At 41.6% G+C, this 24,794-nt stretch overlaps 2 protein-coding genes across 3 annotated transcripts; one reads left to right on the forward strand and one right to left on the reverse strand.

The window, feature by feature from the left end:
* The first annotated feature begins 2,570 nt into the window (after nt 1–2,570).
* On the forward strand, nt 2,571–5,101 carry LOC134643503 (CCN family member 2-like). Its single transcript, XM_063495905.1, has 5 exons — nt 2,571–2,860; nt 3,054–3,270; nt 3,367–3,642; nt 3,737–3,948; nt 4,048–5,101. Exons 1-5 carry the CDS (start codon nt 2,798–2,800, stop codon nt 4,342–4,344), a joined length of 1,065 nt encoding a protein of 354 aa, XP_063351975.1. The 5' UTR covers nt 2,571–2,797; the 3' UTR covers nt 4,345–5,101.
* A 1,608-nt stretch (nt 5,102–6,709) lies between these two features.
* chga (chromogranin A) lies at nt 6,710–14,006 on the reverse strand. 2 transcript variants are annotated; one of them, XM_063495297.1, is made up of 8 exons: nt 13,744–14,006; nt 13,338–13,387; nt 12,452–12,545; nt 10,804–10,872; nt 10,652–10,720; nt 9,881–10,168; nt 8,710–9,122; nt 6,710–7,468 (listed from the first exon to the last, which is right to left on the reverse strand). In XM_063495297.1, exons 1-8 carry the CDS (start codon nt 13,787–13,789, stop codon nt 7,385–7,387), a joined length of 1,113 nt encoding a protein of 370 aa, XP_063351367.1. In that variant the 5' UTR covers nt 13,790–14,006; the 3' UTR covers nt 6,710–7,384. The 2 variants fall into 2 exon arrangements, with proteins under 2 accessions (XP_063351367.1, XP_063351368.1); XM_063495298.1 differs by lacking the exon at nt 10,652–10,720.
* Nucleotides 14,007–24,794: the final 10,788 nt, after the last annotated feature.

Raw genomic sequence — 24,794 nt, forward strand, 5'->3', positions numbered from 1 at the left:
TACTGGGTCACTCACTCCTAGACATGGATAATGTTAAGTCTTAAAGTAGTTGACAAGGGTAAAATAAAAAGTGCCATGCAAAATTCTTTAACTGTCCTTCATTTCTAGATCTTTTGCAAGGAAAATCAGAAATAGGTGCAGAAATTCACTGCAACATGCAAACATGAGCAGAGTTTAAACTGTGCTTCAATTTAATACTTGGGATGACCACCTTTATTTATCAACACAGCCTCCGGGGAGACCAGTCCATGACTGATTGTGTTCCATTGTGTGTTTTTCCATCCAGGTATTCTTTTATTACATTAGCAGTACCGCGGATCGCCCTGTGCGTGGGGCTGGACTCGTTAACAAGCTAATCGCGCTAACGCGTTGACGCCGTGAAGCCCCACGCACAGGGCGATCCGCGGTAAGTCGTTAACGGAGATTTGCCGCATTAATGCAGTTATGGCATTGACGTCATTTTAACGAGATTAACGCTGACAGCACTAGTTTTGAGACATGCATTTTGAAGTGGCTAGTAACAAAGTGCCTGAAGACAGAATATAAAATTGCCTGTTATGTGTGGACACAACACTGGTTCATCGATTGAGTTTGGTGCCCTTGTTGTGCTTGTGAATTACTTCCTCTAAAAACAGTCAGGTACAAAGAATGGATTGAAAATAGTGAAAAAGCACCCAATCTCCAAAGAACCTTTGAAAGCCTGAAAACCCATTTCTTAAGACTATGCGTCCATTATCTTTACTGGGTAAAGAAGCAAGGTACAGCAATGTTCACCAGCCTGTTGCAGGGCTAACAGATTCACATTCACAGCCAATTGAAAAATCCTAATTAACCTAACCTCATGCACTTCTTTGGGAGGCAGATGAGATGGAGTACCTGCAGAAAACCCACGCAGACGCAGGGAGAACATGCATATATGCAACTCCACACAAAAAGGCCCTGTCCTGTATTGACACTCAGGACCTTCCTGATGTGAGGTGCTCACCACCCCTCCACCATGCTGAACTGCTCACAATTACTTATAAAATATACAAAATATAAAGAAATGATGGCAGATTCAATACTTTTGTACAGTACTGAGGTATGTGTGTGTGTGTGTGTGTGTGTGTGTGTGTGTGTGTGTGTGTGTGTGTACGGGTTCGTACTATCCTGGTGGGGACCAAAATCTGACTTTTACTATCCTGGTGGGGACTTTCTGCACCGTGGGGACCAAAATCCAGGTCCCCTCGGGGTTGAAAGCAATTTTCACACTCAAAATGCGGTTTTACTGTCAGGGTTACAATTAGGTTATGGTTAGGTTTAGGGTAAGGGTTAGGGTTAGGCATTCATTTTTAATGGTTAGGGTTAGGGTAAGGGGCTAGGGAAAGCATTATGTCAATGGGATGTCCCCACGAGGATAGCAAACCAGACATGTGTGTGTGTGTGTGTGTGTGGAGGGGCGTATTTCTGCTGTATAGCTGGAAGCTCTTGGTGTCAGCCTCATGTGGTTGTATGTGGAACTGCAGGTTCTGGCACTGACAGTTGCCATTATTAGCACAAAGGGCAAATTTTCACTAATAATAAGCCAGTAATATTTTTTAAAAATCACAACTTTTACTCATAATCAGATATTTCTGTGCTTTCCAACTGGCACTGTTACTCAAGCAAAGAAACCTCTCTGAGTTGCTCCACATTCGGATGAGTCTCTATCTGCAGAACAAATTCACCGAGAGAGTCTGGAGGGAATCAGGTCAGGTATATCACGTAAAGCACATGAGGAGGGATTCAGAAACAAAACGCTTCATTCACGGTAATGAGTTCTTAATGATAATGTGTTTAAAAGAGTAGCTAATAATCAAATCTGCAGTCCAGCCACTGATGTCAGTGCACAAGAATGCAGCTGCAGTGTCTCAGAAATAACCACATGGGCATAGAAGACAAAGTCTCTAGACAACAGCTGCAAGGTCTCTGTGCTGGAACAAGCACCTTGACAAATAACCAGCTCAAGTTATTGACTCAAATGAATTTCCTTTCACTAACCGCTTGCTGTTAACGTACTAAAGTACATGCTGTCATGTGCCTTTGAAGCCAGGGCTGAGGAATGTTGTTGTGGGCTTAAAGTTTTAACCACATATTAAACTTCTTGGAGTTTGTTTAATTATTGTATGTTTCTGCTTATGAGCTTCTACCTGTTTTATTTCCACTGTCCTTCCTCCTTGTCAAGTTATTCGAGGCTTCACTTTTGAACTGTTGCTGCCTTTCCCCTTTTCTTTCTTTTTGAAAAATTAATATTTATAGGTACTGGCTGTCTGTTTGTGAAGTCAGTCTTTAGGAATTCCCAGTGTGGGGTCTCAGGACTGTAACCAGACTTAACCTCCCAATCCAGATGAAAGGTGCTCTGAGAGAGAGACGGTGTTGTTTGGCCGAGCAGCAGAGCCTTGCCTTCAGACAGCAGGAATGTGGGATGTCTGGAGTGGGGGGCAGGAAGCGAGGAAAGAATGCCAAGTATGTCCATGTTTGTCCAGGGCTGGCTCTCCATTCAGCCCCCAGTGACGTGCTGCGAGGGCCAGCGGGTATAAAGGAGGCTCCACTCTGCAGTCAGAACTCAGATCAACTCTTCTACCGAAGCTAAACTCTAGCTTTCACCAAGAAAGGAAAAATAAAAAAGACAGTGAGCCGGAGCAGCAGTTGGGAACAAGACAAGAGATCAACTTGATCAGAAAAGTTTCTCAAGCTCAAAACTCTGACGCTAAAGGACGACTTTTTCCGAGAAGGTGTTTTTGGAAGAATCTAAATTAATTACTAAAGACAAGAGAAGATGGTTGCTGAGATGAAGAAAATGATTTTGCTGCCTCTGCTGTGCATCATGCTTTCCTACATGGTAAGTCAGAAAAAAATACTTCATTTTAGTGTTTTGGTGCAGGCTTTGGCTTTAGCTGGACTTGAATGGTGAAGCCAGTGCTTTAAACTTGTCTTAAGGGGCAGTGTGTTGGATGTGTGTCTGTGTTTCTAACACACAACGCGGGCATGATATTTACCAGAGAATGTGTCTGTGTGTGTGTGCCTGTTTTCAGGCTGCAGGTCAGGAGTGCAGCGGCCAGTGTTCGTGCCCGTCCACCCCTCCTCAGTGCCCCCCAGGTGTCAGCCTGGTGCTGGATGGCTGTGGCTGCTGCAGGGTGTGTGCCAAACAGATGGGGGAGCTCTGCACTGAGAAAGACGTCTGTGACCCGCACAAAGGCCTCTACTGTGACTTCGGAGCTCCCAACAACAGACGCATAGGAGTTTGCACAGGTGTGCCACTCATGGCTGATCTTTTCTATGACGTCTGCAATAAATCCAATGTATGAGGCAAATCATGACCCTTCTCTTGCAAATTCTACTTGACAGCTCGAGACGGAGCCACTTGTGTGTTTGGCGGCACGGTGTACAGGAGCGGAGAGACTTTCCAGAGCAGCTGCAAGTACCAGTGTACCTGTCTGGACGGAGCCATCGGTTGTGTGCCTCTTTGCTCCATGGACATCCGGCTGCCCAGCCCAGACTGCCCCAACCCAAGGCGTGTGAAAGTGCCTGGAAAGTGTTGTGAGGAGTGGGAATGTGGTTCTTCCGACACAAAGGAAAATGAAACTCCCACCACAAAAAGCTTCATGGGCCCTGTTTTGTCTGGTAAGTGTCTGTTTTTGAAGAACACAAGGCTACAGCAGGTTACAGCATAATTAGCACAGTTTTTCTAACCCAGTGTTTCCTCCTGTGTTTACAGCATACAGAAAGGAGGAGACCTATGGCCCAGATCCTTTTATGATGAGAGAGAACTGCCTGGTTCAGACGACTGAATGGAGCGCCTGCTCGAAGACATGCGGCCTGGGAGTATCTACCAGGGTCACCAACGATAACCGTGAATGCCGCCTAGAAAAACAGACCCGACTGTGCATGGTGAGACCATGCGAGTCTCAGCTGGAGCAGAGCATTAGGGTGAGTTCTCGTTAAACAGCACCACACTCATGACCTTTGGGCATATCAGAAAAAGAATCCCTGCTGAAGTTGTTCTTTCCTCTTTTTTTCCTCCTTTAGAAAGGGAAAAAGTGCATCCGTACTCCCAGAGTCTCCAAACCCATGAAGTTTGAAATCTCTGGCTGCACCACCACCAAGTCCTACAGGCCAAAGTTCTGTGGCGTCTGCCTGGACGGCCGCTGCTGCACCCCGCACAGGACCACCACCCTGCCCATGGAGTTCAAATGTCCTGATGGAGAAGTCATGAAGAAGCACATGATGTTCATCAAGTCCTGTGCCTGCCACTACAACTGCCCCGGGGAGAACGACATCTTCGAATCCATGTATTACAAGAAGATGATGGGAGACATGGCATGAGCCGCTCCTGGACGATAGGCGCTTTTGACTTGAAAACAAACACTCCATCTCATTTTGCAGCTCAGTATATATGTTTATCATGTTTTATTTTGCCATTTTCTCATTGTAAAAGTAGCCCAGGCGCTCGTCCTAGTGCCTGTATGTTTTGTACAGCTGATGAACATCAGCCTCATAGACTCAGACAGAGGGTTGCTTAGCAGCTCCAAAAGATCCCTGCACTATAACTTCTTTTTATTTTTGACAAACCTGCTGTCAGGTTTCCGCCCATTTCCCTTGAAAGCCTTTTTACAAACCCGTCTATTTTACTGTATGCATTTTATACCTTATCTAAACCTTGACCTCCTCTCTAAATGAGGTGTCTAATAAGTCCCTCCACCCTCCCAGTCCAAGACCAGACCTGTAAACTCTAAGCAGCTGTAGAGGGAGCATGCAGTCCACAGCAGGCCAGTGTTCCCCTGTCCAAACAGGTCTGAATGTGTCCTTGTATGTGTGTGTGTGTGTGTGTGTCTAAATTTTAGCCTTGTCTGTGTGTACGCTTTTCACTGTGCTTACAGAGTAGAGGAAAGGTCAGAGTTTCTGCCCTGGATGAGAAAGCAAGCAGCATGCTGAGTTTAGGGTTAGATAATGGAGTACAGTGGGCTTTGCCACAGCACTGAGAAAAGAAGAAAAAAACATTTTGACTATTACTGATTCAGGTCAGAAGGAGGGGGAAAAAGCATCTACAGGAACAAAATGTCTATTTTGTACAAAAATAGAAGAAGAAGAGACTGGAAGAATTGTAATTTCATTCCTTTAAAAAAATACTGATGTATATACTTTGTATATATGTGTACAGTTTAAGTTAATTTAAAAAGCCAAATGTTTTCTGTGCTTCAAAATGTATCAGTGGTGTATTTTTGGTTATTTTTTACTATTTTATTGAGAAGTGTGACAAAAATGTTACATGTTTTACTTTGTAGCTGGAAATAAAATCTTATATTTTTTATACAAACATGAACTGGTCTGTCTTTAACTTTGATCCGAGACTGAGATCCTGCTCCACAACGGCTTCATTAGCTCTTGGCTTTCAGCCGACATTTGAAAGCACATTTAACAGTAGCTCTGCTAAACTGTTAGGTTTTGACACCTTATGAACTCGTATATCACTCACTCAGAAAAAAAATAGCCTCAGTCATCGGAGCAGGCCTTCAGGCTCAAGTGATTTAAAGAGGTGTTCAACATAAAGGATGTCTTTGTTTAAGCTAATTGAAGTAATCTATAAAAATCCCTCCGTTTATCCACGACATGGATGCCTTACATATTCGTGCTGGTTTTATGCAACATGATGCCTGCAAGCACTCAAGAAAGCTGAGTGTCATGCAATTAATTTATGTACATAAAAGCAGACAGAAATATTATAAGATAGGATGTTTTAAATTTAATGGCATATGCATTTGTTCATGTGTTTTCTACTTATTTTTGTAAAACACATAAAGGAAAATGGAAAAGCTTCCATGCAAGCATGACCATTGTGCATTTTAATCATGCTGCTGCGTTACTCGCCTTTGAAAAAAGAGGTAAGAGATGGTCTAATGCTGCCATCTGGTGCCCTTTCAAACTCACAACCTTAAAAACCCTGAACTATATTTGTAACAGCTGGCTGAATAGTGTAGAGATGCAAAGTTCCAAATATAACTAATACAAAATATCCAGTAAACACGATCACCATTGTCACTGTTATCTGTGATCTCTGATTATGTTCAGTAACTAAATTTTTCTGTTGAATTTTCTGTGCAAAATCTACCTTCAGATGCAGTATTCAGGCTTTCCAAGACTGCATTTGTCTGACTGTACATGATTCAGTTTTGAGTCATGCCTACAGTAGCTATATTTACTCCAGTAGCCAAAGAAAGCAGAACTTTCACATTTTAGTTTCTCCACTGCCCACATTGTGTTCTTGACTCCTTCCAATCCATGTTTCACTCGGCAGCTCTCGACATATTGCTGTTAAAATGCAGCATTAAAAAAAAACAGCTAACACTGTATGATACTATCTATGCTAGATATTTTCTTCTTAATAGTAACAACCAGAGAATTTTTATATTGCTGCCAAAACCAAAGGTTAAATTGCCTGTTGAAAAAGAATGTGTCAACAGCCTGTGTGTCATGCTGATGATTCATATTGTCAGCTTTGTCGCCCACAAACAAGCACAGACTGTATCTACACTTGTAATTTAAGTTTGCAGTGGATCCTATAGGTTTGTGTGGGTTGTGTATATCAATCTATACAGTGTGATGGTCCTGTAATGACTCTTAATACGCTCCCTTTAATATGTTAATGATAAGCTGACCTTAGAGGCATGAAAAACAGTCACCAAATAGAGAATTCCAGATAAACTATTCAATTTATTGATTTTCTTACATAAATTCAGTACAATCACACCCCAGACATTAATCCGCTAAAAATCACTTATTGTCTTGGCTTGATTTGCATCAACTGCATCTATGACAATCATCTAAGTCTTCTCTATCTTTAACTTTGTAAGTAAATGAGCATTCCAGAAAGAGCTTTGTACATGTATACATGCCATTACTGTACAACCTCACCTTGTAGGTGTATACCTGGATTTGCCTTAACCTTTCACAATGGATCAGTGCGCACCGTTGAAATAATCTAAAAAGCAGAAGAGATACGTTTACAGAAACAGAGACATGATTGTCAGAGAAAATGAAGCTGAACAAGTCGCCTTTCTTCGGGAATCTTCTGAAATGTTACGCACGCAAATGCACGGTACGCGCGCACTTGTGTGTTGTTAGTATGCACGTCTAGCTGCAATGTGCATCTACTGTATGCTACTCTATGTGAACGTCATGAGTGAGGCCGCGGCGGTCGGGCCTCCTCAGGAAAAATAGCGGAAAGACAAAATCTTGTCACACATTCACACGCTCTATCTTTGGAAACCAGGCAGCTGGCAAAGCGGAGGAGGACGAGGAGGCAGAGGAGGTTGCGGTGTCAAACTTTGTTCCAATCTCTCTCTCTCTCTCTCTCTTTCGATTTCTCTCAGCCTCGCCGCAGCTCGTGGAGTTTCTGGGCAACATTTTCAAGCTCTGACTCGATGGCTGCCAGACTTTCAATCTCAGGCTCCTGCAGGTATAATGAGAGGACAGCGTGTGAGAGAAGGGACACCAGCAGTGCAAACAATCATATTTATCCGTGGCTCAAATGTCCTATCTATTAGAGAGAGCGCAGATAACATCCAGAATGGCATCCTTTACCTTCACTTTAATAACAACTGTATTGCAGTTTGCATCCATTAAGGCTATTGCAGTAAATAGCTTCCTTTCAAGATATTGCAGGGAGTCAAGCTGTAGGAAGAATCCTGCTTTAGAAGCAAACAGGTAAAGCATCCTGAGGAACAATTTCATTGAAATCCCTTATATCTAAATATGAATGTGTCATTAGCAGAGTTTAGTGCTCTTGAAGACTAGAAACAGCCACACACTGTATATCAAAGATGGATGCTACTTCTAGTTCTAAGAGGAACATTCTGCATTCTTTCTAATGGCCAGCAGGGGGCAACCCCTGTGATTTCAAAAAGAAGTCTGGTTGTGCAGATGTCTGATGGAAATCTAGACTTTGGTTCCTTTGATCAGGTTTTCTGATGCATCTGTGGTCTCAATCACTGGTTTCACAGCTTATTGAATGCGACATGATGTTCTTTGGTATACTCTTATAGCTGAACAACCCAGAACGGAGATGTCCATCTCTAAGATCTATGGTTTAACTCCCAAAAAGAAAATCAAACACTCCTTGTTGTTTTACCCACAAAATGGAGAGAGTACTTAATCGGTTCTGTTTGTTTGTCTGTTTGTTAGCAGTCTAGCATCCACAGTTTTCAAGATGTAATGTTCAAATTTTGTTTGACGGAACACACCCAATAACAGCTTGAGATGATTTCATTTTGGTGAAAATCATGTCGTAGTCAAGCTCACACCAAATGTAAAAATCAGTATAACTTTAAACATATTTTTTATAGCTTGTCTTATCAGCTTTACAACAATATGTTTGGACTATTTATTTTTTCAGCACGTCACCTTACAATGCCACAGCGATGCTGTAACGGGCTGACGTCACCATGTTGTAATAAAAACATCATAAAATGTAAAAGTTTAAGTATCCTCTTTATGCTCTCTCAGTGTTCTTGTTTGTTTCATTATTAATTAGTGGTTTTATTGGAGGTTATATAAAAACAATTTCCAGTTTTATTTTAAGCTAAGTTGTGGCTTGCTATATCTCCTAACGTGGAAAGATTAATTTAAGCGATTTAGCACTTTTTATTTTTGTTTCTCGGACCGTAAATCTCACAGAAGAAGGGGAAAGCACACCTCTGACTTTCTGCTGGCGCTCCCTTCTTCCTCTAGCCCCCTCCTCTCCTCCGGTGCTCTTCGAGCAATCATCTGCAGCTCCTTCTCCTCTGGACTCTTCTGAGCATTTCTTTTCTTCTTCTCCTCCTCCTCCTTTTCCTCCGCTATCTCTTTTGAATGATGAGACACTTCCTGTTGCTCCTCCTTTGTGGCTGCTTTCTTCTTCAGCAGCAAAGGCTTGGTCGCCTTGGTCCACCGCTGTAAGCTCTCCCTGTTCCCTCGCTTTGTCTCCTCCTTACGTCCTTCCTCTTTGCCCTTGTTTTTATGGAAGAGTGAGAGCCTCTTGGTTGTCTCTTCCTCTTCATCTTCTTCATCGGACGTTTCGCCTTTTGATTTCTTTCTGCGTGCATCTCTCTTCTCATCTGATCCATCATCTGGGAATATGAAAAGAATAAGATTTATTTTTACTATTTTTCTCACTGAAACACCTCTGCTAGGCCGCTGCCAGAAAAGTCTCCACCATCAGCAAGATTCCACTTCTTGTAATGAAATATTTCTTGCCAGCTGGCAGCACTGGACCTCAGTAGTGCTAGCAATGCTTTATGGGAATTATCAGCATGGCTGGAGCGATCAGATGACTTGGCTGAAGCTCCATTTTGCAGAATCAGTATCACTATTTCATTGTACTCAAAATAAAACAATTTCTCTGTTGAACATTGCAGAGATAGAAAGAGCTGATTGCAGTCTTGATAACTTTAGAGGGTATGGGGAGATGACTGCAGTTGTAACCGAGCGCTTGAATTTTCCAACATTGAGCTACTCATTCATTCCTGTTGACGAGCTGTCATTTTGCCAGCCGTGCTGGCCTCGCTCCCCTGCGAGTGAGGGGGCTGAGATTCATCATGTAGATGGAAGTGCTTCCATCAATCAGCCAGCCCTGAGATAGCAAGCAGTTTCCATTTACAAGGCAGTTTTTGTTTCAGCGCTGTCTCTCTCTGTCTTAAGATCCAGCTTCTACCATTTGGTTAATGTTATATCTTTTCATTTGCTTTGAGTGGCCTGTATTATCAAAATAAAAAACTTGACTGCATCTTTAGATGCCAAACTCTCAATCCCCTTTTCCAATTTCCTTATGCTACTTTTACTTTATAACACATGGATTTCAAAGAAGGACCAGGAAATGTGCACTTGCCTTTGCTCTCCTCTTCTGAATTCTCCTCTGCTCGCTTCTCGTCATAGCCTTCTTCATCTTCCTCCCTCATTTCATCCTCGCCCTCCCTCCACTCCTCTGCAGACTTAGAGACGTGGCTTCCCGGACTTTCATCACTCTCCCGTTTCACCTGCACTTCTTCAGCATCATTGTCCCCCTGCAACTCTCTGTCTTCCATGCCTGCTTCCTTTTCATCTTTTCCATTTCCCGTCCTCTTGGACAGGATAGATCGTTCACCGGGGCCTCCCAAAGCCTCCAACATGGATCGATCTGAAAATAGGGGAGAGTGGGGATTTAATTTACTAGAAGAAATTGATTTTCTAGTGATTTAAAAGAAGGTGCTTACACAAAAGTACTACAGTTTATTATGGGGTTTATTGTTGTTACCCCCATGTTTTTGATTGATAGTAGGAGGCATATGTAACCCCTTATCTTCTTCTTTGACCACATTCAAATTGCTATCCTTGTGTTTCCTTCGCACCCTACCATTGTGTGATTGACTGAGTACTGGCACTAAAAAAGGATGACAACAAGGACGTCATACATGTTCTGATTTCTTTCCCTCACAGAGCCTCAGCAGAAGTTAAATCTACCTCAGCACTTTTGATGTGTTTTTTAGCGCGACTTTGCTGAAAAACATAAATAATGGAAACTATACATCACTGTCACAGCTGCTGCATTTAACCCGCCGATTAGATACGCCATAAAAAATAAGAAGCATAACCACATGATGTATAGGAAGGTCCAGCTCACCAGGGACATCATCTGTAGCCTGAAGGGTCGGTGCTGCTGCTGTAGGCGTATCAGCTCTCCCCCGACCACCTTAAATGAAAATGAGTCGCTCGAGCCTTCCATCATTCTTATCTTCATGCACACGTAAACGGGATGAGTAATCCGTGACTCACCTTGAGCAGCGATCTCCTGCATCTCCTTCAGAAAGTTTTGATGACGAAGGATAGTAACAAGTCGGTCATCTGCACACACACACAACCACATTAAAATGCAAACATATAACAGTGAAGAAGAAGAAGAAGAAGAAGAAGAAGAAGAAGAAGAAGAAGAAGAAGAAGAAGAAAAAAAAATAGCAGATAAAAGGCAGGGAATCGATGCTGTAGGGGGTAAATCACAGGTGTACATCTTTCCCTTTTCACTGTTTTCAAAGGATTCAGAGACACGCTTTTGTGGATTCATCAGAGTTAATTGCCCTGGAATTTACTGCTTTCAAAGCAAGAGCACAATTAATCATTTGGCCCACAGAGACTCCCACAGCAGCAAGCGAGCACTTGGACTTTCTGCTGACCCACAAACAGCACTGCATATAGCATGCAGCAGCAGGAGCAAGAGACAGACACTGTACTGTATCATGTTCTTGTATCAATCAGTGATCTCTCTTTTCCTTTTACTCCTCCTCTCCATTCTCCTTTCTTTCCATCCCCTACGGTGGTGTACAGTTTCCCGCTCACAGCACCCGCTCAGTAGCAAACGCTCGATGAGTAAGGCTGTGATTGATTTTTTTTTGTGTGTGTGTGTGTGTTTTGTTTTTTTTTTACAACAAGGACGACATCAAGGTAAAACACTATCTATGTAACTGAATCGTCTTTATCGAGTCCTAGTGACCTCTCTGTATAAAACACTCTGCAGCAGACTTTTACCCAGCATTCACTGCATCAATCCATTAACCTTATGATCAGAGCACTATGCACTCGTTATGAGAGAACGGTGGATTTCTTCTAAAATACAGCGCTTTTCCAGCAAGGCCTGGCCTCTTTTAATCCGCTCTTTTATATGGGAATGGCAGCAGTGAGGGTGGGGATGATGATAATAACTGACCAGGGAAATCTGTATAAATCTATAAACAGGGAGCCACCTCTACCAGTGCCCTCGCAAATTGGTAAAGGTTAGAAATAATGTAAACATACATCCATTTTTGATTTTATTCCCATGGGGCCAAATCAGAAAATATGATATCTCAAGGCATTTAGCATAGTAAGATTAAGAGATCCAACAGTTTTGTGATGAGCAAGCACTTGGCAACAGAGGGGGAAAATACATTATAGCTGATTATACCCTCAGATTAATGGAATGTAAAACTAAAACCTAAAACACTGCCTCGCAGGAGCAATATGAAGGAAACGCACTGTTTCTGCAGCATGTTTAAGATATGAGGATGTTAAGAAAAGGTCAGCAGAGAGGATAACACCATCCAACAGTCTGGGAAATGTTTTTATGTGAAAATCAAAGTTTTATTGGTGTTTTTAGATGGGACTAGATAATAGCCAGACTGTGGGTTATCTTACACCGTCCTTATGTGGATGCAGCCTGTGTGCAGTAGAAGAAGAGACATGCTTCAGTTTGATGTAATATTCTAACACGTAATTGCAAAATCAATTCTTTTTTATTAATAACTCATTTTTTAAGTGCATGTTGCCTGTGCTAATTTAAGCTATAAATGTAGTTGTTTGCAGCACCGAGCCATGCTAACAGCCACTTTAAATGATAAAGGACATTTGATTGTGCTCAGTGTTGCCGAACTGTCTTCTTTCTTTTGCTTACCCGTCTTCAGTGTGACCAAACACTCCTGACTGACAGGCATGGGGTGTGGCCTCGATAGGACATCTGCCAGTGCCTCCACGATGCATTTCATCACCTGTGGATGCACACAATCCAGAATCAGAGGAGAGACAGTCCCCAAATGATCCAAAAAAAAAAAGTGAGAATTACAGTAAAACAGGCTGCTGTTGCAAGCAAGATGAATTAAACTGAATCAAAAGCAGCATATGAGTCTGAGACTCTTTGAATGCAGCTTGTGTGCTAACTTAGCCACTAATTGAAAGATATAAATCTCTTTAGATGAGGGATCAAAATTATTTCAACTCCCATTGTGCCAATACTACATCCATACATAATTTTTCACAATCTTTTTCTTCTTCTTCTTCTTTTTTTAAAGGTGCCCAGCTTCTTCCCACAAGACCTTTGAAGTGATCAAATTCCACATTACTCTTTAGTAGTCTTGTCTCTCCAAACCTTATTCTGGAAAGCTCTCTCTCTCTCCCTCCCTCCCTCTCTGTCAGTGGATTTAGCATCCTCAAAATCATGGAGGTCAAGGCTCTCCATTGCTTTCAAATTGCTTTCTATTGATTTTTACAAAGTCAAATGTGGGTTTGCCTCACAATGAAGGTGCTTGAAGCTTTAAATTATTGGGATTAAACATTTCTAATCACTGCGTGCCTTAAGAGTGCAGCTAGAAGGCAATGCAGTGGATTTGTATTATTTGTCATACTGAAAAGAAGAATATCCCTGAAGTATCGATTTAAGAAGGTTAACACTAACCTGCACTAGTTTGTTTTTTTGCTTTTTTCCTTTTTTTGCTTTTCTGTTGCTCCAATAAAACTAATATTAGAATAGAAAATGTAACCAAAAACAATAAGAAAATATTTACCTTTACGTCCTCATTCTCCAGCTGACTCGAAGTCACTGGCAATGAAAGGACTGCAAGAGAACAAGAACACAGAGAGAAAAGAAAATCATGCATGTTCATTTGTTCACATGCTTTTCATAATCCCTACAGCTCGTGTGTGTGTGTGTGTGTGTGTGTGTGTGTGTGTGTGTGTGTGCTTTTCTTTCCTCACTCGCTGTGTTACTACAAGCCTCTGGTTGTTTTAGTAACGGGAATAATTGTGCCAAAGGCGCAGGTGAATTCGCTGCAATTAAAGATGTACTTGTCGCTGTCCTCGGTGCTGAACCCTGGCAGTCACAATACTTAATGCAGATTTCCTTCAACCAACCGACTGTGTCTTTATATCGCTCAACTTCATCAAGGTTTAGCTCTCTGTTCCTTTTCTTACCGCAGCTAGACAGGATTGCCAAAAGGAACAGTCCTCTCCCGATCATGTTTGGAAACGAGGCGAAGTAGCTCTCCAGGAATAATAAAAAATAGCGAAGCTTTTATCAGAAGGTTAGGTTTCTTCCCTGTAAATCAAAGTCGGTGAATTATGGACGCATTCTGAACAAAACTTAGCCGCCTTTCGGTATTTCTGGAGAGCTAGATTTTCTGCAGCATCGGTGACCCGACAGCCTCCGTCTTCTCCGGTCTCTCCACCAAGACCTCGCCGCAACAGCACCCTTTTTATAGTGTGAGCTGGAGAGAGGAAATGACATCATCCTGGGACAAATAATTGCTGTTGTACCTGATCGTACCTCGCTGGTTGTCAGGGCGTGTGCCAGTTCAGAGTGCCTCAGGTATAAAAGTGAGCATTTCTATCCCCGTGTGCTGTTTGAGCATCGATCATGTTTTTTATCCTTTGTATGGTTTAACTGGAAGCATATGTAGGTTTGGGTAAGAATTCTTCAGTTACCTTAAGAGAAAAGTCGACAAAAAAATAAATTTTTGGTAGCTTTGCTTCTGGACACCACCACAGTGGAAGTTTAATTTTTTTTTTAATGAATTTTTGATTGTGCAGACTTTAGCTTTGATTCAAGAGGTTTATGTTATACATTTGATTTTGAAAAAAGCAACAACCGCACAGGACAAAGACACACAACAAGGAAAACAGGACAAGCTGAAACACAATTTGTCCTGACAGGATAAAGGGGGGTAGACAGATAGCGGGATTTTGAATAAGTAAGAAAGAATATGAATGGTGATGATCATCATCCTGATACATATGTTTATCCGCACAATTACCACCTACAAAAATATGGATGTACATCTGAACACATACCTATAGCTATATGTATATAAATTATACACCAAGCACTGACATGTGAAGTAAATATTACTGATTATCTCTTCATCATGGCAGCTGTCAGAGAGTAAGTGAACATTTTTGTTCTAAAAGTTGATTTCTTAGAAGCAGGAAAAATGTGCAAGTGTAATTATCTGAGGAGTTTGACAAGCTGTTGTGGGGTGTTCCTGGTCTGCAGTGGTCAGTATCTATCAAAAGTGGTCCAAGGAAGGAACAGTGGTGAGTCAGTGACAGGATTGTGGTCGGCCAAGACTCAATGATGCTCATGGGGAACAAAGGTAAGCCCGTGTGGTCCGAGCCAACAGATGAGCTACTGCAGTTCAAAACTACCTAAACAGTTAATGTTGGTTCTGATGGTGTCAGAACACACAGTGCATCACAGTTTGTTGTGTATGGAGCTGCATAGCTGCAGACCAGGCAGGATGCCCATACTGCCCCCTGTTCACCAAGGAAAGCACCAACAGTGGACAGATGAATATCAGAACTGGACCATGGAGCAAAAGAAGACAATCTGATGGTCCGATGAATCACACTTTCTTTTACATCACGTGGGTGGCCGGATGCGTGTACCTCACAGGGGAAGACCTGGCACAGGATCCACTGTGGGAAAAAAGCAGGCTTGTGCAGGCAGTGCGATGCTTTGGGCAATGTTCTGCTGGGAAACATTGGGTTCTGCCCTCCATGTAGCTATTACTTTGATACGTACCACCTACCTAAGCATTGCTGCAGACCATCCTTTCTTGGAAACAGTATTCCCTGATAGCTGTGGCCTCTTTCAGTAGGATCATGCTCCCTGCCACAAAGCAGAAATGGTTCAGGAATGGTTAGAGGAGCACAACAGCAAGTTTGAAGCGTGGACTTCAAATTCCCCAGATTTAAATCCAGTTGAGCTTCTGTGGGATGTGAACCCCTGAATTGAAGGGGGAAGTCTGCATTTCCTTCACATCTTGTTTAAAGACTATTTGATCTGGGAGCTGGAGCCAGTCCCCCTCAATCCTGTACTGGATAAGCAGTCAAGAAAATGGATGTATTGTGAATATATGATAGTGTCTCTGTCAACATCACTGTATGATTCCCCACAGGACAAAGAGGGATTATCAAGCTGTATTTACTGATTGTGCCGCTTGACTGCCTAAATGTGTTGCCTGGTGATGTTTTATTAAAAATTATTGCTGTCATTGTCCAGATTTGCTCATGTGAGCATGTGGCCCAAATCAAACTGAGCTATGTTGCAAGGTCTGTTCATATTTAGGAACAATGCAGTATTTACCTTTCTAGATTAATATTTTATAATTACAGCAAACAGTTTATTGTGCCTGTTGACACAGATAAAACAGAAAACCTCTTTCTCTGAGCCAAATACACAGCCTTCTTCACACATCTATTGAATGAAGCACTCTTTTGGTAACGCCTACAATAATTTTCACCTATTTAGACAAAATTTATCACAGTGTAACACATTTACTCATCGTGCACAATGCTAACTACAGAACGCAGGTGTTAAATACAACTGCAGCTGTCATTAGATACAAATACTCAGAATTGAGTATGTTTTGCTTCTGTTGTTATGAAACTGATATCAGGTTAGTTCAGAGTGCATAGCAAGAAACACTGAGTTGAAGGTTGATACCAACTGTGGATGAAGAGGTAAAAGATCTTTGTCTTCCTCTTCTTTTAGCAGCTCCCTGCTCTGCACATGCCCAAACCATCTCATCCCTGCCTCTTTATCTTTGTGTCTAAACCACTCGACCTGAGCTGTTCCTCTGATGTACTTGTTTACAATCCTGTCCATTCAGGTCACCTCGAATGAAAAACAGCTCCAGCTCAGCCTCCTGTCTTTCTGTCAGTGCTACTGTCTCCCAACCATTCATCACAGCAGGTCTCACCACCAGCTTGTAAACCTTCCTTTTCACTCTTGCTGCTATCCTTCTGTCACAAATCACCCCTGACACTAGTCTCCAGCAACTCCACCCTGCCTGTGCGCTAATCTTCACCTCTTGTGCACTGTCTGTTGCTTTGGATGGTCGACCCCAGCTATTTGAACTCATTTACCTTTACTTCTTCTACTCCTTGCAAGTTCACAATTACAGCTGTCTCCCTCTCATTCACACACACATTCTGTCTTGCTTCTATTGACTTTAATTCTTTATCTCTGCAGAGTGCACCTCCACCTCTCCCGACTCTCTTTCACCTACTTCCTGCTCTCGCTACAGATCACTTAGTCCACAGAATCTCCTGGCAGACCGCGTCTGTCAGTCTGTTTTTCACCAAAGAAAACAAAAAGGAGCTCAAATACAATCTCTGATGCAATCCCACCCGCACCTTTAACCCATCTATCCACGTCATCACTGTCACACTGTCACACTGTCCTCATACATGTCCTGCACCACCCTGACATACTTCTTTGCCACTCCTGACTTCCTCATCTCTTTCTCTAGATCTACCAACAGACAGTGCAACTCATTCTGACCTTCTCTATTCTTCTTCATTAACATTCTCAAAGGAAACATCACATCTGTAGGGCTCTTTCTCAGCACTAAGCCATACTGCTGGTCATCAGTATACTTCATCTCCAAACCTCATTTCTCCCACAGTCTAAAGACATGCATCATGTTAGGTTGTGAGCATGGATTGCTATCTCTCACAATTAGTGATACAACAGATTATCAACTTGTCCAGGGTGTACCCTGCCTCTTTCCCTGTGACAGCTGGGATAACCTCCAATAACCTCTGCAGAAAACGGATGGAAGGTACTATGGGGTCCCAGGCTAAAACTTTTCCAAGTCAGCAAATCTCTGTTTGTTTTATTGCCCCTCCCAACCTACATCAGACACACTGAAAGTCTATACAATGATGTTTCCGCAATTACTTATGACTGCAATTTGTTTTCATCTGTTCTTCTGTCATCTTCTTCTTGTTGTTTCTGCTCCTTTAATGGCTTGCCACAGTGGAGCAATGTGCGTTGACCAATCTGTATGCAATTATCCTGATCTGCATAAATATTTGCCAAAATATATTTTATACCAATGCCCTTCCTAATGGATGATTATAATTAGAACACAGTGAAGCCTGTAAATACAGTCCCAAATAGCACCCCAATTAATTTAGGTAATTAGACCAAATCTGCCACCCGTGTAACCAATAACAACACTGAAATGGGTAATGATGATTTATCTAATTACAAGAACTCATTTTTACTTTAAATTTGCTTTTTGCCACATTTTACTGATAACAAATTAATTAAAAACATGACATGACAGAAATGTTTTTTTTGATTTCAGTAAACCCATCAGGCTTTTACTAAGAGTAAAATAAAAATATCCCTATTAATAGTCACAAATAGCTCCATCTGTTGTGCCACCCGCCTAAATGCACACAACTCTCTCACCTTGGAAAAGCTCGTTGATGGATCCCGCTGCTGTATGAAAGCTGCAGGTGTGGAAAAACTCAGAGAAAACATCTTCAGGGCTGGATTTTTTACAGACGTTTCAGCGTGTGAAAGATACGATGGAGCAAGAAGAGTTGGGGGTTGTTTGTGATGTTAGAGGCGGTGCGTGTGTGATCTGTGTCTGATTCACCTCCTGACCAGCGGTCGTGTCACATCAGAAGCGTCAGAATTGGCAACCCTGCACCAAGTGAAGCTTTTATTATTATTGTTTTTTCTCCCTTTGAATTTTAATAAGACCTTTTCCCTGAGCCTCCTGAGATCCGACATTAAATGATGATGCATTAAAACTGCAGAAACAGTATCAGCATTTTGTCTCCATTTATAAGGACCAGACATGCACACTGGAAAATTCTAAAACTTCTGGATGTGCACGTCCTCATGAGGTCATTTTCATCTTGTTACTGACATGTTCAGTAAAAAACAAACAGAGCAGAGGTTTCTAAAGTGGGAGGGGGTGTTTGGACTGTTTGCAGTTTCACATTGTGCTGCTGCACCATTCACTGACATCCCAAAGATCTCATTATGCATTCAGAGAAACAATAAAGGCCAATCTGCGTCAGAGCCAGACCAGAGGATCCATATTTGTCCCGCGTAAAGTGCCGACGGCTTTGTTTAAACATGAAGACGGTTTCCTTTGAATACAATAAAAGGGTTATAATGAAATCTGAAAGCTACAAGCACTGATTGAAATTCATCAAAGAGAAGCATCCAAGAAGCAACAAAGTAAACTGGCACAAAGCAAATAAATTTGAAAGAGTTTGGGAAAAAATACATGTTAGGTGATTACAAATAATTACCTTTCTAAACTCAACTGTTATGCGTTTTATTATAAGAAAACATTAGAAAAGGGAGGCCTTCCCCATGCAAATATGGCTGTTCCTACATATATGACACATGATATACTAATACAACCCAGCTGCACCACACTGAGTACATATCATATGGTTTTCCTTTCCATTCTGGAGGTAAATTGCTATTTCTGAGCACATTAAAGTAACCTGAGATTGCCTTAATATAGTTTCCACCTGCCTTTGTAATCACACTGATTCAATAGAGTCGGTGAATTCTGTATTGTAGGCTCTGTTTAACCAGAGAGTACAATACAGCCATCTGCACTGGATGATTACACCTCAGCTACTGACGCCAACCGCTGACATTTTGCGGGTAAAAGATAATGACTCCACTGCTCAGCACCCAGTTGCATGAGCAACACTTAGTGTATTTTTGTTGTTGTTGTTTTTTGTTCAGTGCAATGACTGTGATGGTTGGCTTTCCCTCTTTTAGTGAAGAATAATAATAATATTTCAGGCACTGGAGGATGGAGCAGTGAAAGTGGGCCAGCAGCTGCCTGGAGATCTGAGGAGCAGACCTGTGACTAAATCTTCCCCCGTTTGAGAAGTCAGAGCTGTCTGGGGAAATCTACAGCAGATGATATGAATGACAAATTTTCATGTTTAAATCATTTTTTTTTCTTTTTTTTTTACTGAGCTGATCAAGGCACATTGCCAGGGTCCCTCTGCGTGAGTAAGCACGCAGAAACAAACAAGCAATCAAAAGTTTTGTTTTTTAAAAAGGTAAATCTGAGTAAATTAATGAGTCTGAAAACTTTTTATAAAAAGGCCCAGAAGTTATTAAAGAGCACAATTTTGTGATTAAAGAAATGCTCGCTTAGTTTTTGGGCAAAGTCTTTAATATTTTATGTATGAATGTATAAATGTCACATGAACCAAAAGTAGGTCGTCATGCTTTGTTAATTACAACATTTGCAATTTGTACAAAGCAAACTTTTTATTAAAAATACATATATGCTCTAAGTCTGCTCCGCAAATGGGGGAGAAACAGAAACGTCCCACTACCACGCATGCGGTCTAACTGGTATATCGTCTTTAGCGCAGGAAAAGTTAATTAAATCTCAATTAAAAACTGTAAAACGGTCTATTAGAAAGTCACATTTCTCAGTTCAGTTCACTTTGAAGCACAGTTCACAACACCAGTCATCTCCAGGCACTTTATTTAGTAAAAATCTGGCAATATTATAGAGACAACCCCCAACCATCTGAAGCTCCCCTATCATCATCTCGTCCATCTCCAACATCTTCTGAGATTTAAATATTTCGGCTGCATGATTGCAATGATTGTTTGTTGTCAAATCTGTCAGTTTGCAGTCATTTCCTCCATGCTGGTGAATGGCTAAAAAACTCCTTTCGCCCACTGTGTGTTTTGCCTCAGGAACAGGAATTAAAAGCTACATAACTCCAAACTGTGCAAGGAGGAGCAGCAGGAAGATGACTGCCGGTGATGGAGCGTCAGTCTGGAGGGGAGGTTGGTCTGACTTGGCTGCGATCGGTCGAGTGAAGATATATGGGTGTTCCTACGTATATGATATGTAATATAATAACTGTAAAAATCAGATATTGAATTAAGATTTATCACAACACAAATAATGCAGTACTGCAGAGCGTTTTGAGAAGCGTGACGCACCGTAGCCTCTTTCCCAGTCTTTCAAACAGCTCTGAGTTGCTGGTGAACTAAAAATTTATTTTTATTTCACCAAGCACTCATTTATTTTAATGCAGAGTCATTTATATGAACAGCAGCATGACAAAGCAGTTACAGAGTGTTTTGAGAAGCATCTAAAGCACAGGAATCATAACAAATGGAGAAAAAACAAGTTCCAGAGCGCTGAGCTTCCTTGAATCAACAGACTTTTCAACAAACACTTTAAAACACTTTCTGAAACCTAATTTCACCGGAGGCACGTTTAGTTAATATTCAATTCTTTAGACCAATCAGGCCAAACAAAGTTGTCAAATATGGAAAGCTAATCTTACCATAGGCGGACAGATGAGAGTGATGGGGTCAGAGAAGCTGCTCACAATCGTCTTTCCTCCCTCGGGCTGAAACTGTGAGAGAAGCAGACATGTGTATTTGAACAATTACACAGTTTTTTCTAAAGTTTTAAACAGTGGATTTTATGTTAAATGATCAAGAAGTGATTCAAGTGCACACTTTCAGCTTACCAGACAAACTAGCATCATCTTAAATATAGGGATTGTTTTTAATACTTAAAATCCTTTGCAGTCAGTGACTGCCTGAAGTCCAGAACACTTTCGCATCACCAAATGCTACATTTCCTTTTGAGATACATTTCTCTGGTGATGCTTTTATATGCCTTTACTGTGGCCACCTCCAGCTGCTGCTTAGTTTGTGGTCTTTGTGTCTTCGGTTTTATCTTCAGTAACTGAAAAACTCAAATCAGACTGACGGCCTTGAGAAACTCTTGGGTTGCTTTTGTATTCATTTTTGGTCATCATGGCTGTGTGCAGTAGGCAGGAATGGAGGAACCCAAATGCAAACTCTAGGAGGCAGAAGGTGAACTCGAAAACAGCTATATCGCTGGACCTGAGGAAAAACTAACTAAATTAAGGAATAAAGCAATAAATTAGACTACCAAGGCAGACAGAACACACGCAGGGTACAACTCAATACTGACAGAGAGAAACACAGGGGTTAAATACACTGAGAGAAAACGAGGGAATGAGACACAGGACGAGAGCACAGCTGGGAGCAATGGAACCTGATGAGACCAAGGGAAGCAAAACTAGAAACACTGACATGAGATATGGACCTTCAAAGTAAAACAGGAAGTACACGACAGGCACAGAGACAAACCAGACAAAGAACAGAGGGAGCTCAAAATACAAAACAGAAACCAAAACACTGGTAGTAATACACCAAGATGAAACCAAAAATTAATAATAATAATAAAACAAATCAAAACACTGGGTCGCTGACCCAGGACCATGACACATTACCATTTTGCACTGTGAAACATGGTCTGATCAGTTTTGCAGAATTTGCCTGGATCTGAGCAAACACTGTAGTCCTGTACACTTCACAATTCATCCTGTTGCCTCCATCAGCAGTCACATGATCAATACACACCAGCAATTCGATTTCATTGGTCACTATAAGTGTCCACGGAGTAACACTACCTCCACCATATTTGTCAGATAATGTTGCATGCTTCTGATCATGAGCTGTGTCTCTCCTTCTCCATATTAATTTTTCCATCATTCAAGTTAGTTTTGGTTTTACCCATCCAAAGATTTGTTTTTTTCAGATCTTAGGCTCTTTCTGATGTTATCTGGCAAAGTATCATCTAGCCTTGTTGTTTTTGAGTGTAACCAGTGGTTTGCAACGTGCTATAAACCCTCACCAGCTACGTTTATGAAGACGTCTGTCGATCACAGACTTTAACAATGATCTCTGTGAGAGTCTTCTTCATTTGGTTAGCTGTTGTGAAGAGTTTTTATTGATGATGGAAATTGTTCTTTCTTGATGTAAATTTATTATCTTTTTTTTTTTTTAAGTACCAGATTGTGGATTTGGTTTTCCTCTCTCTGGTAAACTGATTTCCATTTTTCAGCTCAATAATTGCTTCTTCACATTTCCATGTGCAGTCGCAGGGAACAGCTACCAAATGCAATTTCAACATTTTGAATAAATTCCAGATTTTTCTCTCTGTTTAACTTGCCACCCGTAACAGGTGAACAGGCCTCATAAGAACATGAAATCTGTGAATCAATTGTGCGTTTACTTTTGAGGCTCTAAAAATGGGGGTCTGTATATAAAATGGCTATTATTCCTGAACAGTTAATGGAATACTTTTGTGAAATCCCTTGAATTATATCTGAAAATCTGCACTTCAATCACATATTGACTGTTTTAAAATCCACTGTGGTCTGTTTCCAAATGAATCCTACACAATAAACCCTGAATGACTCATTGACCTTTAACCTCTTGTGCCTTTAAATCAAATACAACTTATTGTTCACCATATTGTTCCACAGTCCCTTGGCCAGCTCCTCATGTCCCTTTATGGTAAAGTGGAAGCAGTCGTGAGTGAAGAAAGTCATATCGATCTTCCCGTTCTGCTCAGAAAGACACAAAATACACGGCGGTATAGTTTTAGTGATGGACAGCATTGTTGGTGAAACATGACTCGTGAGTCTCTCAGCCAAAACGCTACAGCTGTCACACTGGGGATCCTGATGAGTCAGTCATCACCGCGTGATGTTTCGCACCGATTGGTCCGAAAGCAGACACTTATGTCACATTGATAGGCGTGAGATGGATTACCGGGAGGCGGGGCGGGTCCGCGTTCTTCAGAAAGGGCTGGAGAACAACGGCGAAGTCGTCCCTGAAGAAGCGGTCGCTGTACAGCAGCTTCTCGAGTCTTTTCTGTAGATGAAAGCAGCGTGAGAATCAATTTGTCTCCCATTCTCCTCGCTTGTGCTGTTACAATAACAGCAAACACACAAATTACAGTGAGAGCTGCAAACATGAAATCAGCATATAATGTTTTGGGTGCAATGTACCCTCTTTGCACATTTAAGTGAGTTATCATTGGGGACAATGACAAGGCAAATTATTATGGAAGATACAGTCAAAAATGCATTTTAATGGGCTTTTTTTTTTTTTTTTTTTTAGCTTTGTTTGCTTCCAAAATAGTTCTTCTTTCAGGCTGGTAGAAAACAAATGTTTAAAATACATTTCTCTGCACTCTGTCTATTAGATATTTATACAAATTAGTGCATGTTTAACAAGACAATTTTGGTATTCTATGGCAAACGGGCTCTATAGTGCCAGGCAGTGAGCACAGAGGACATCTGTTTGAAGATGAAGTCTGTTTATGATTGTTTGGTCACTGCCATCCACACCATCCTCTTCCTCTTTGCACAAAGGAGGAGATACCAGTCCTGTAACTGCCTGTCTCCTGGAATCTCCTCCATGCTCTTTGACTCTGCTGGGAGACACAGGAAACTGCCGGGTTCAGGTATCACCTTATGTACCAGTAGTTACACTGACCCTAGCCAAATGCTAAACTAGTAAAAACACAGGAAGAAAAGATAAGGAGTGACCTCCACTTGTAAAACCATTGCTGTTTTGGGAGTTGTGTCTCTTTGTTGCCCCTCTAGAGCACCTTTCGTTAATTTCATTGACACTAAAGCAGCTGAAACTGTTTAACAACCCTCTCTGCTACTTAACTGACTGGATCAATATCCCAGCAGTTTAGCTGACTTGATGCTATACTCAGATTAAAAAGTGTTCCTTTCAGTTTTTTTAAACAGTGCATGTATATTTATGGCAGTTTTTCCTCATATTCTGACCTAGAAATCTCATCTCCGATAGCTCTTACATACAACAGAGTGTGCAGTTCAAGATTCTGCAGGTGTTTTACAGACGAGCTTGTTTGTGCAGCCTAACATTCAGAGTCTGCTGTACAGAACGAACACATTGTTCCTAAAAAACGTGATTTTTTTTATGATGCATAGAGGGATTAAAAAAGATTCTCTCCTTACATAATACATAATCTTATAACATGAAAGAAGTAAAGTGCACCTGGAATTCCAGATTGACCTCCACCAGCTCCCGCAGCTCAGGAGATCTGGCTACTGGCTCTATCAGGCACGAGCAGAAAGACCTAAATCAAAGTTAAAAAGTAAAAAGTTCAAGAAGTGTCAATCAAGCCAGAGTTGAACTTGTTCTGAGAGAGAAAGAGAGTGATCACCGCTGGAGCAAGCACCCTGGGGTGGGCTTCTGCACCTCCCTCAAAGTCTGCATGGGGAGGATCTGAACCACGTTCACAATCATACGGGGAACCTGAAGCACAGCATGAAGACCTGCACTGTGGTGATTC

The sequence above is a fragment of the Pelmatolapia mariae genome, linkage group LG15, assembly GCF_036321145.2.
Source record: "Pelmatolapia mariae isolate MD_Pm_ZW linkage group LG15, Pm_UMD_F_2, whole genome shotgun sequence".
Taxonomy (NCBI): Eukaryota; Metazoa; Chordata; class Actinopteri; order Cichliformes; family Cichlidae; genus Pelmatolapia; species Pelmatolapia mariae.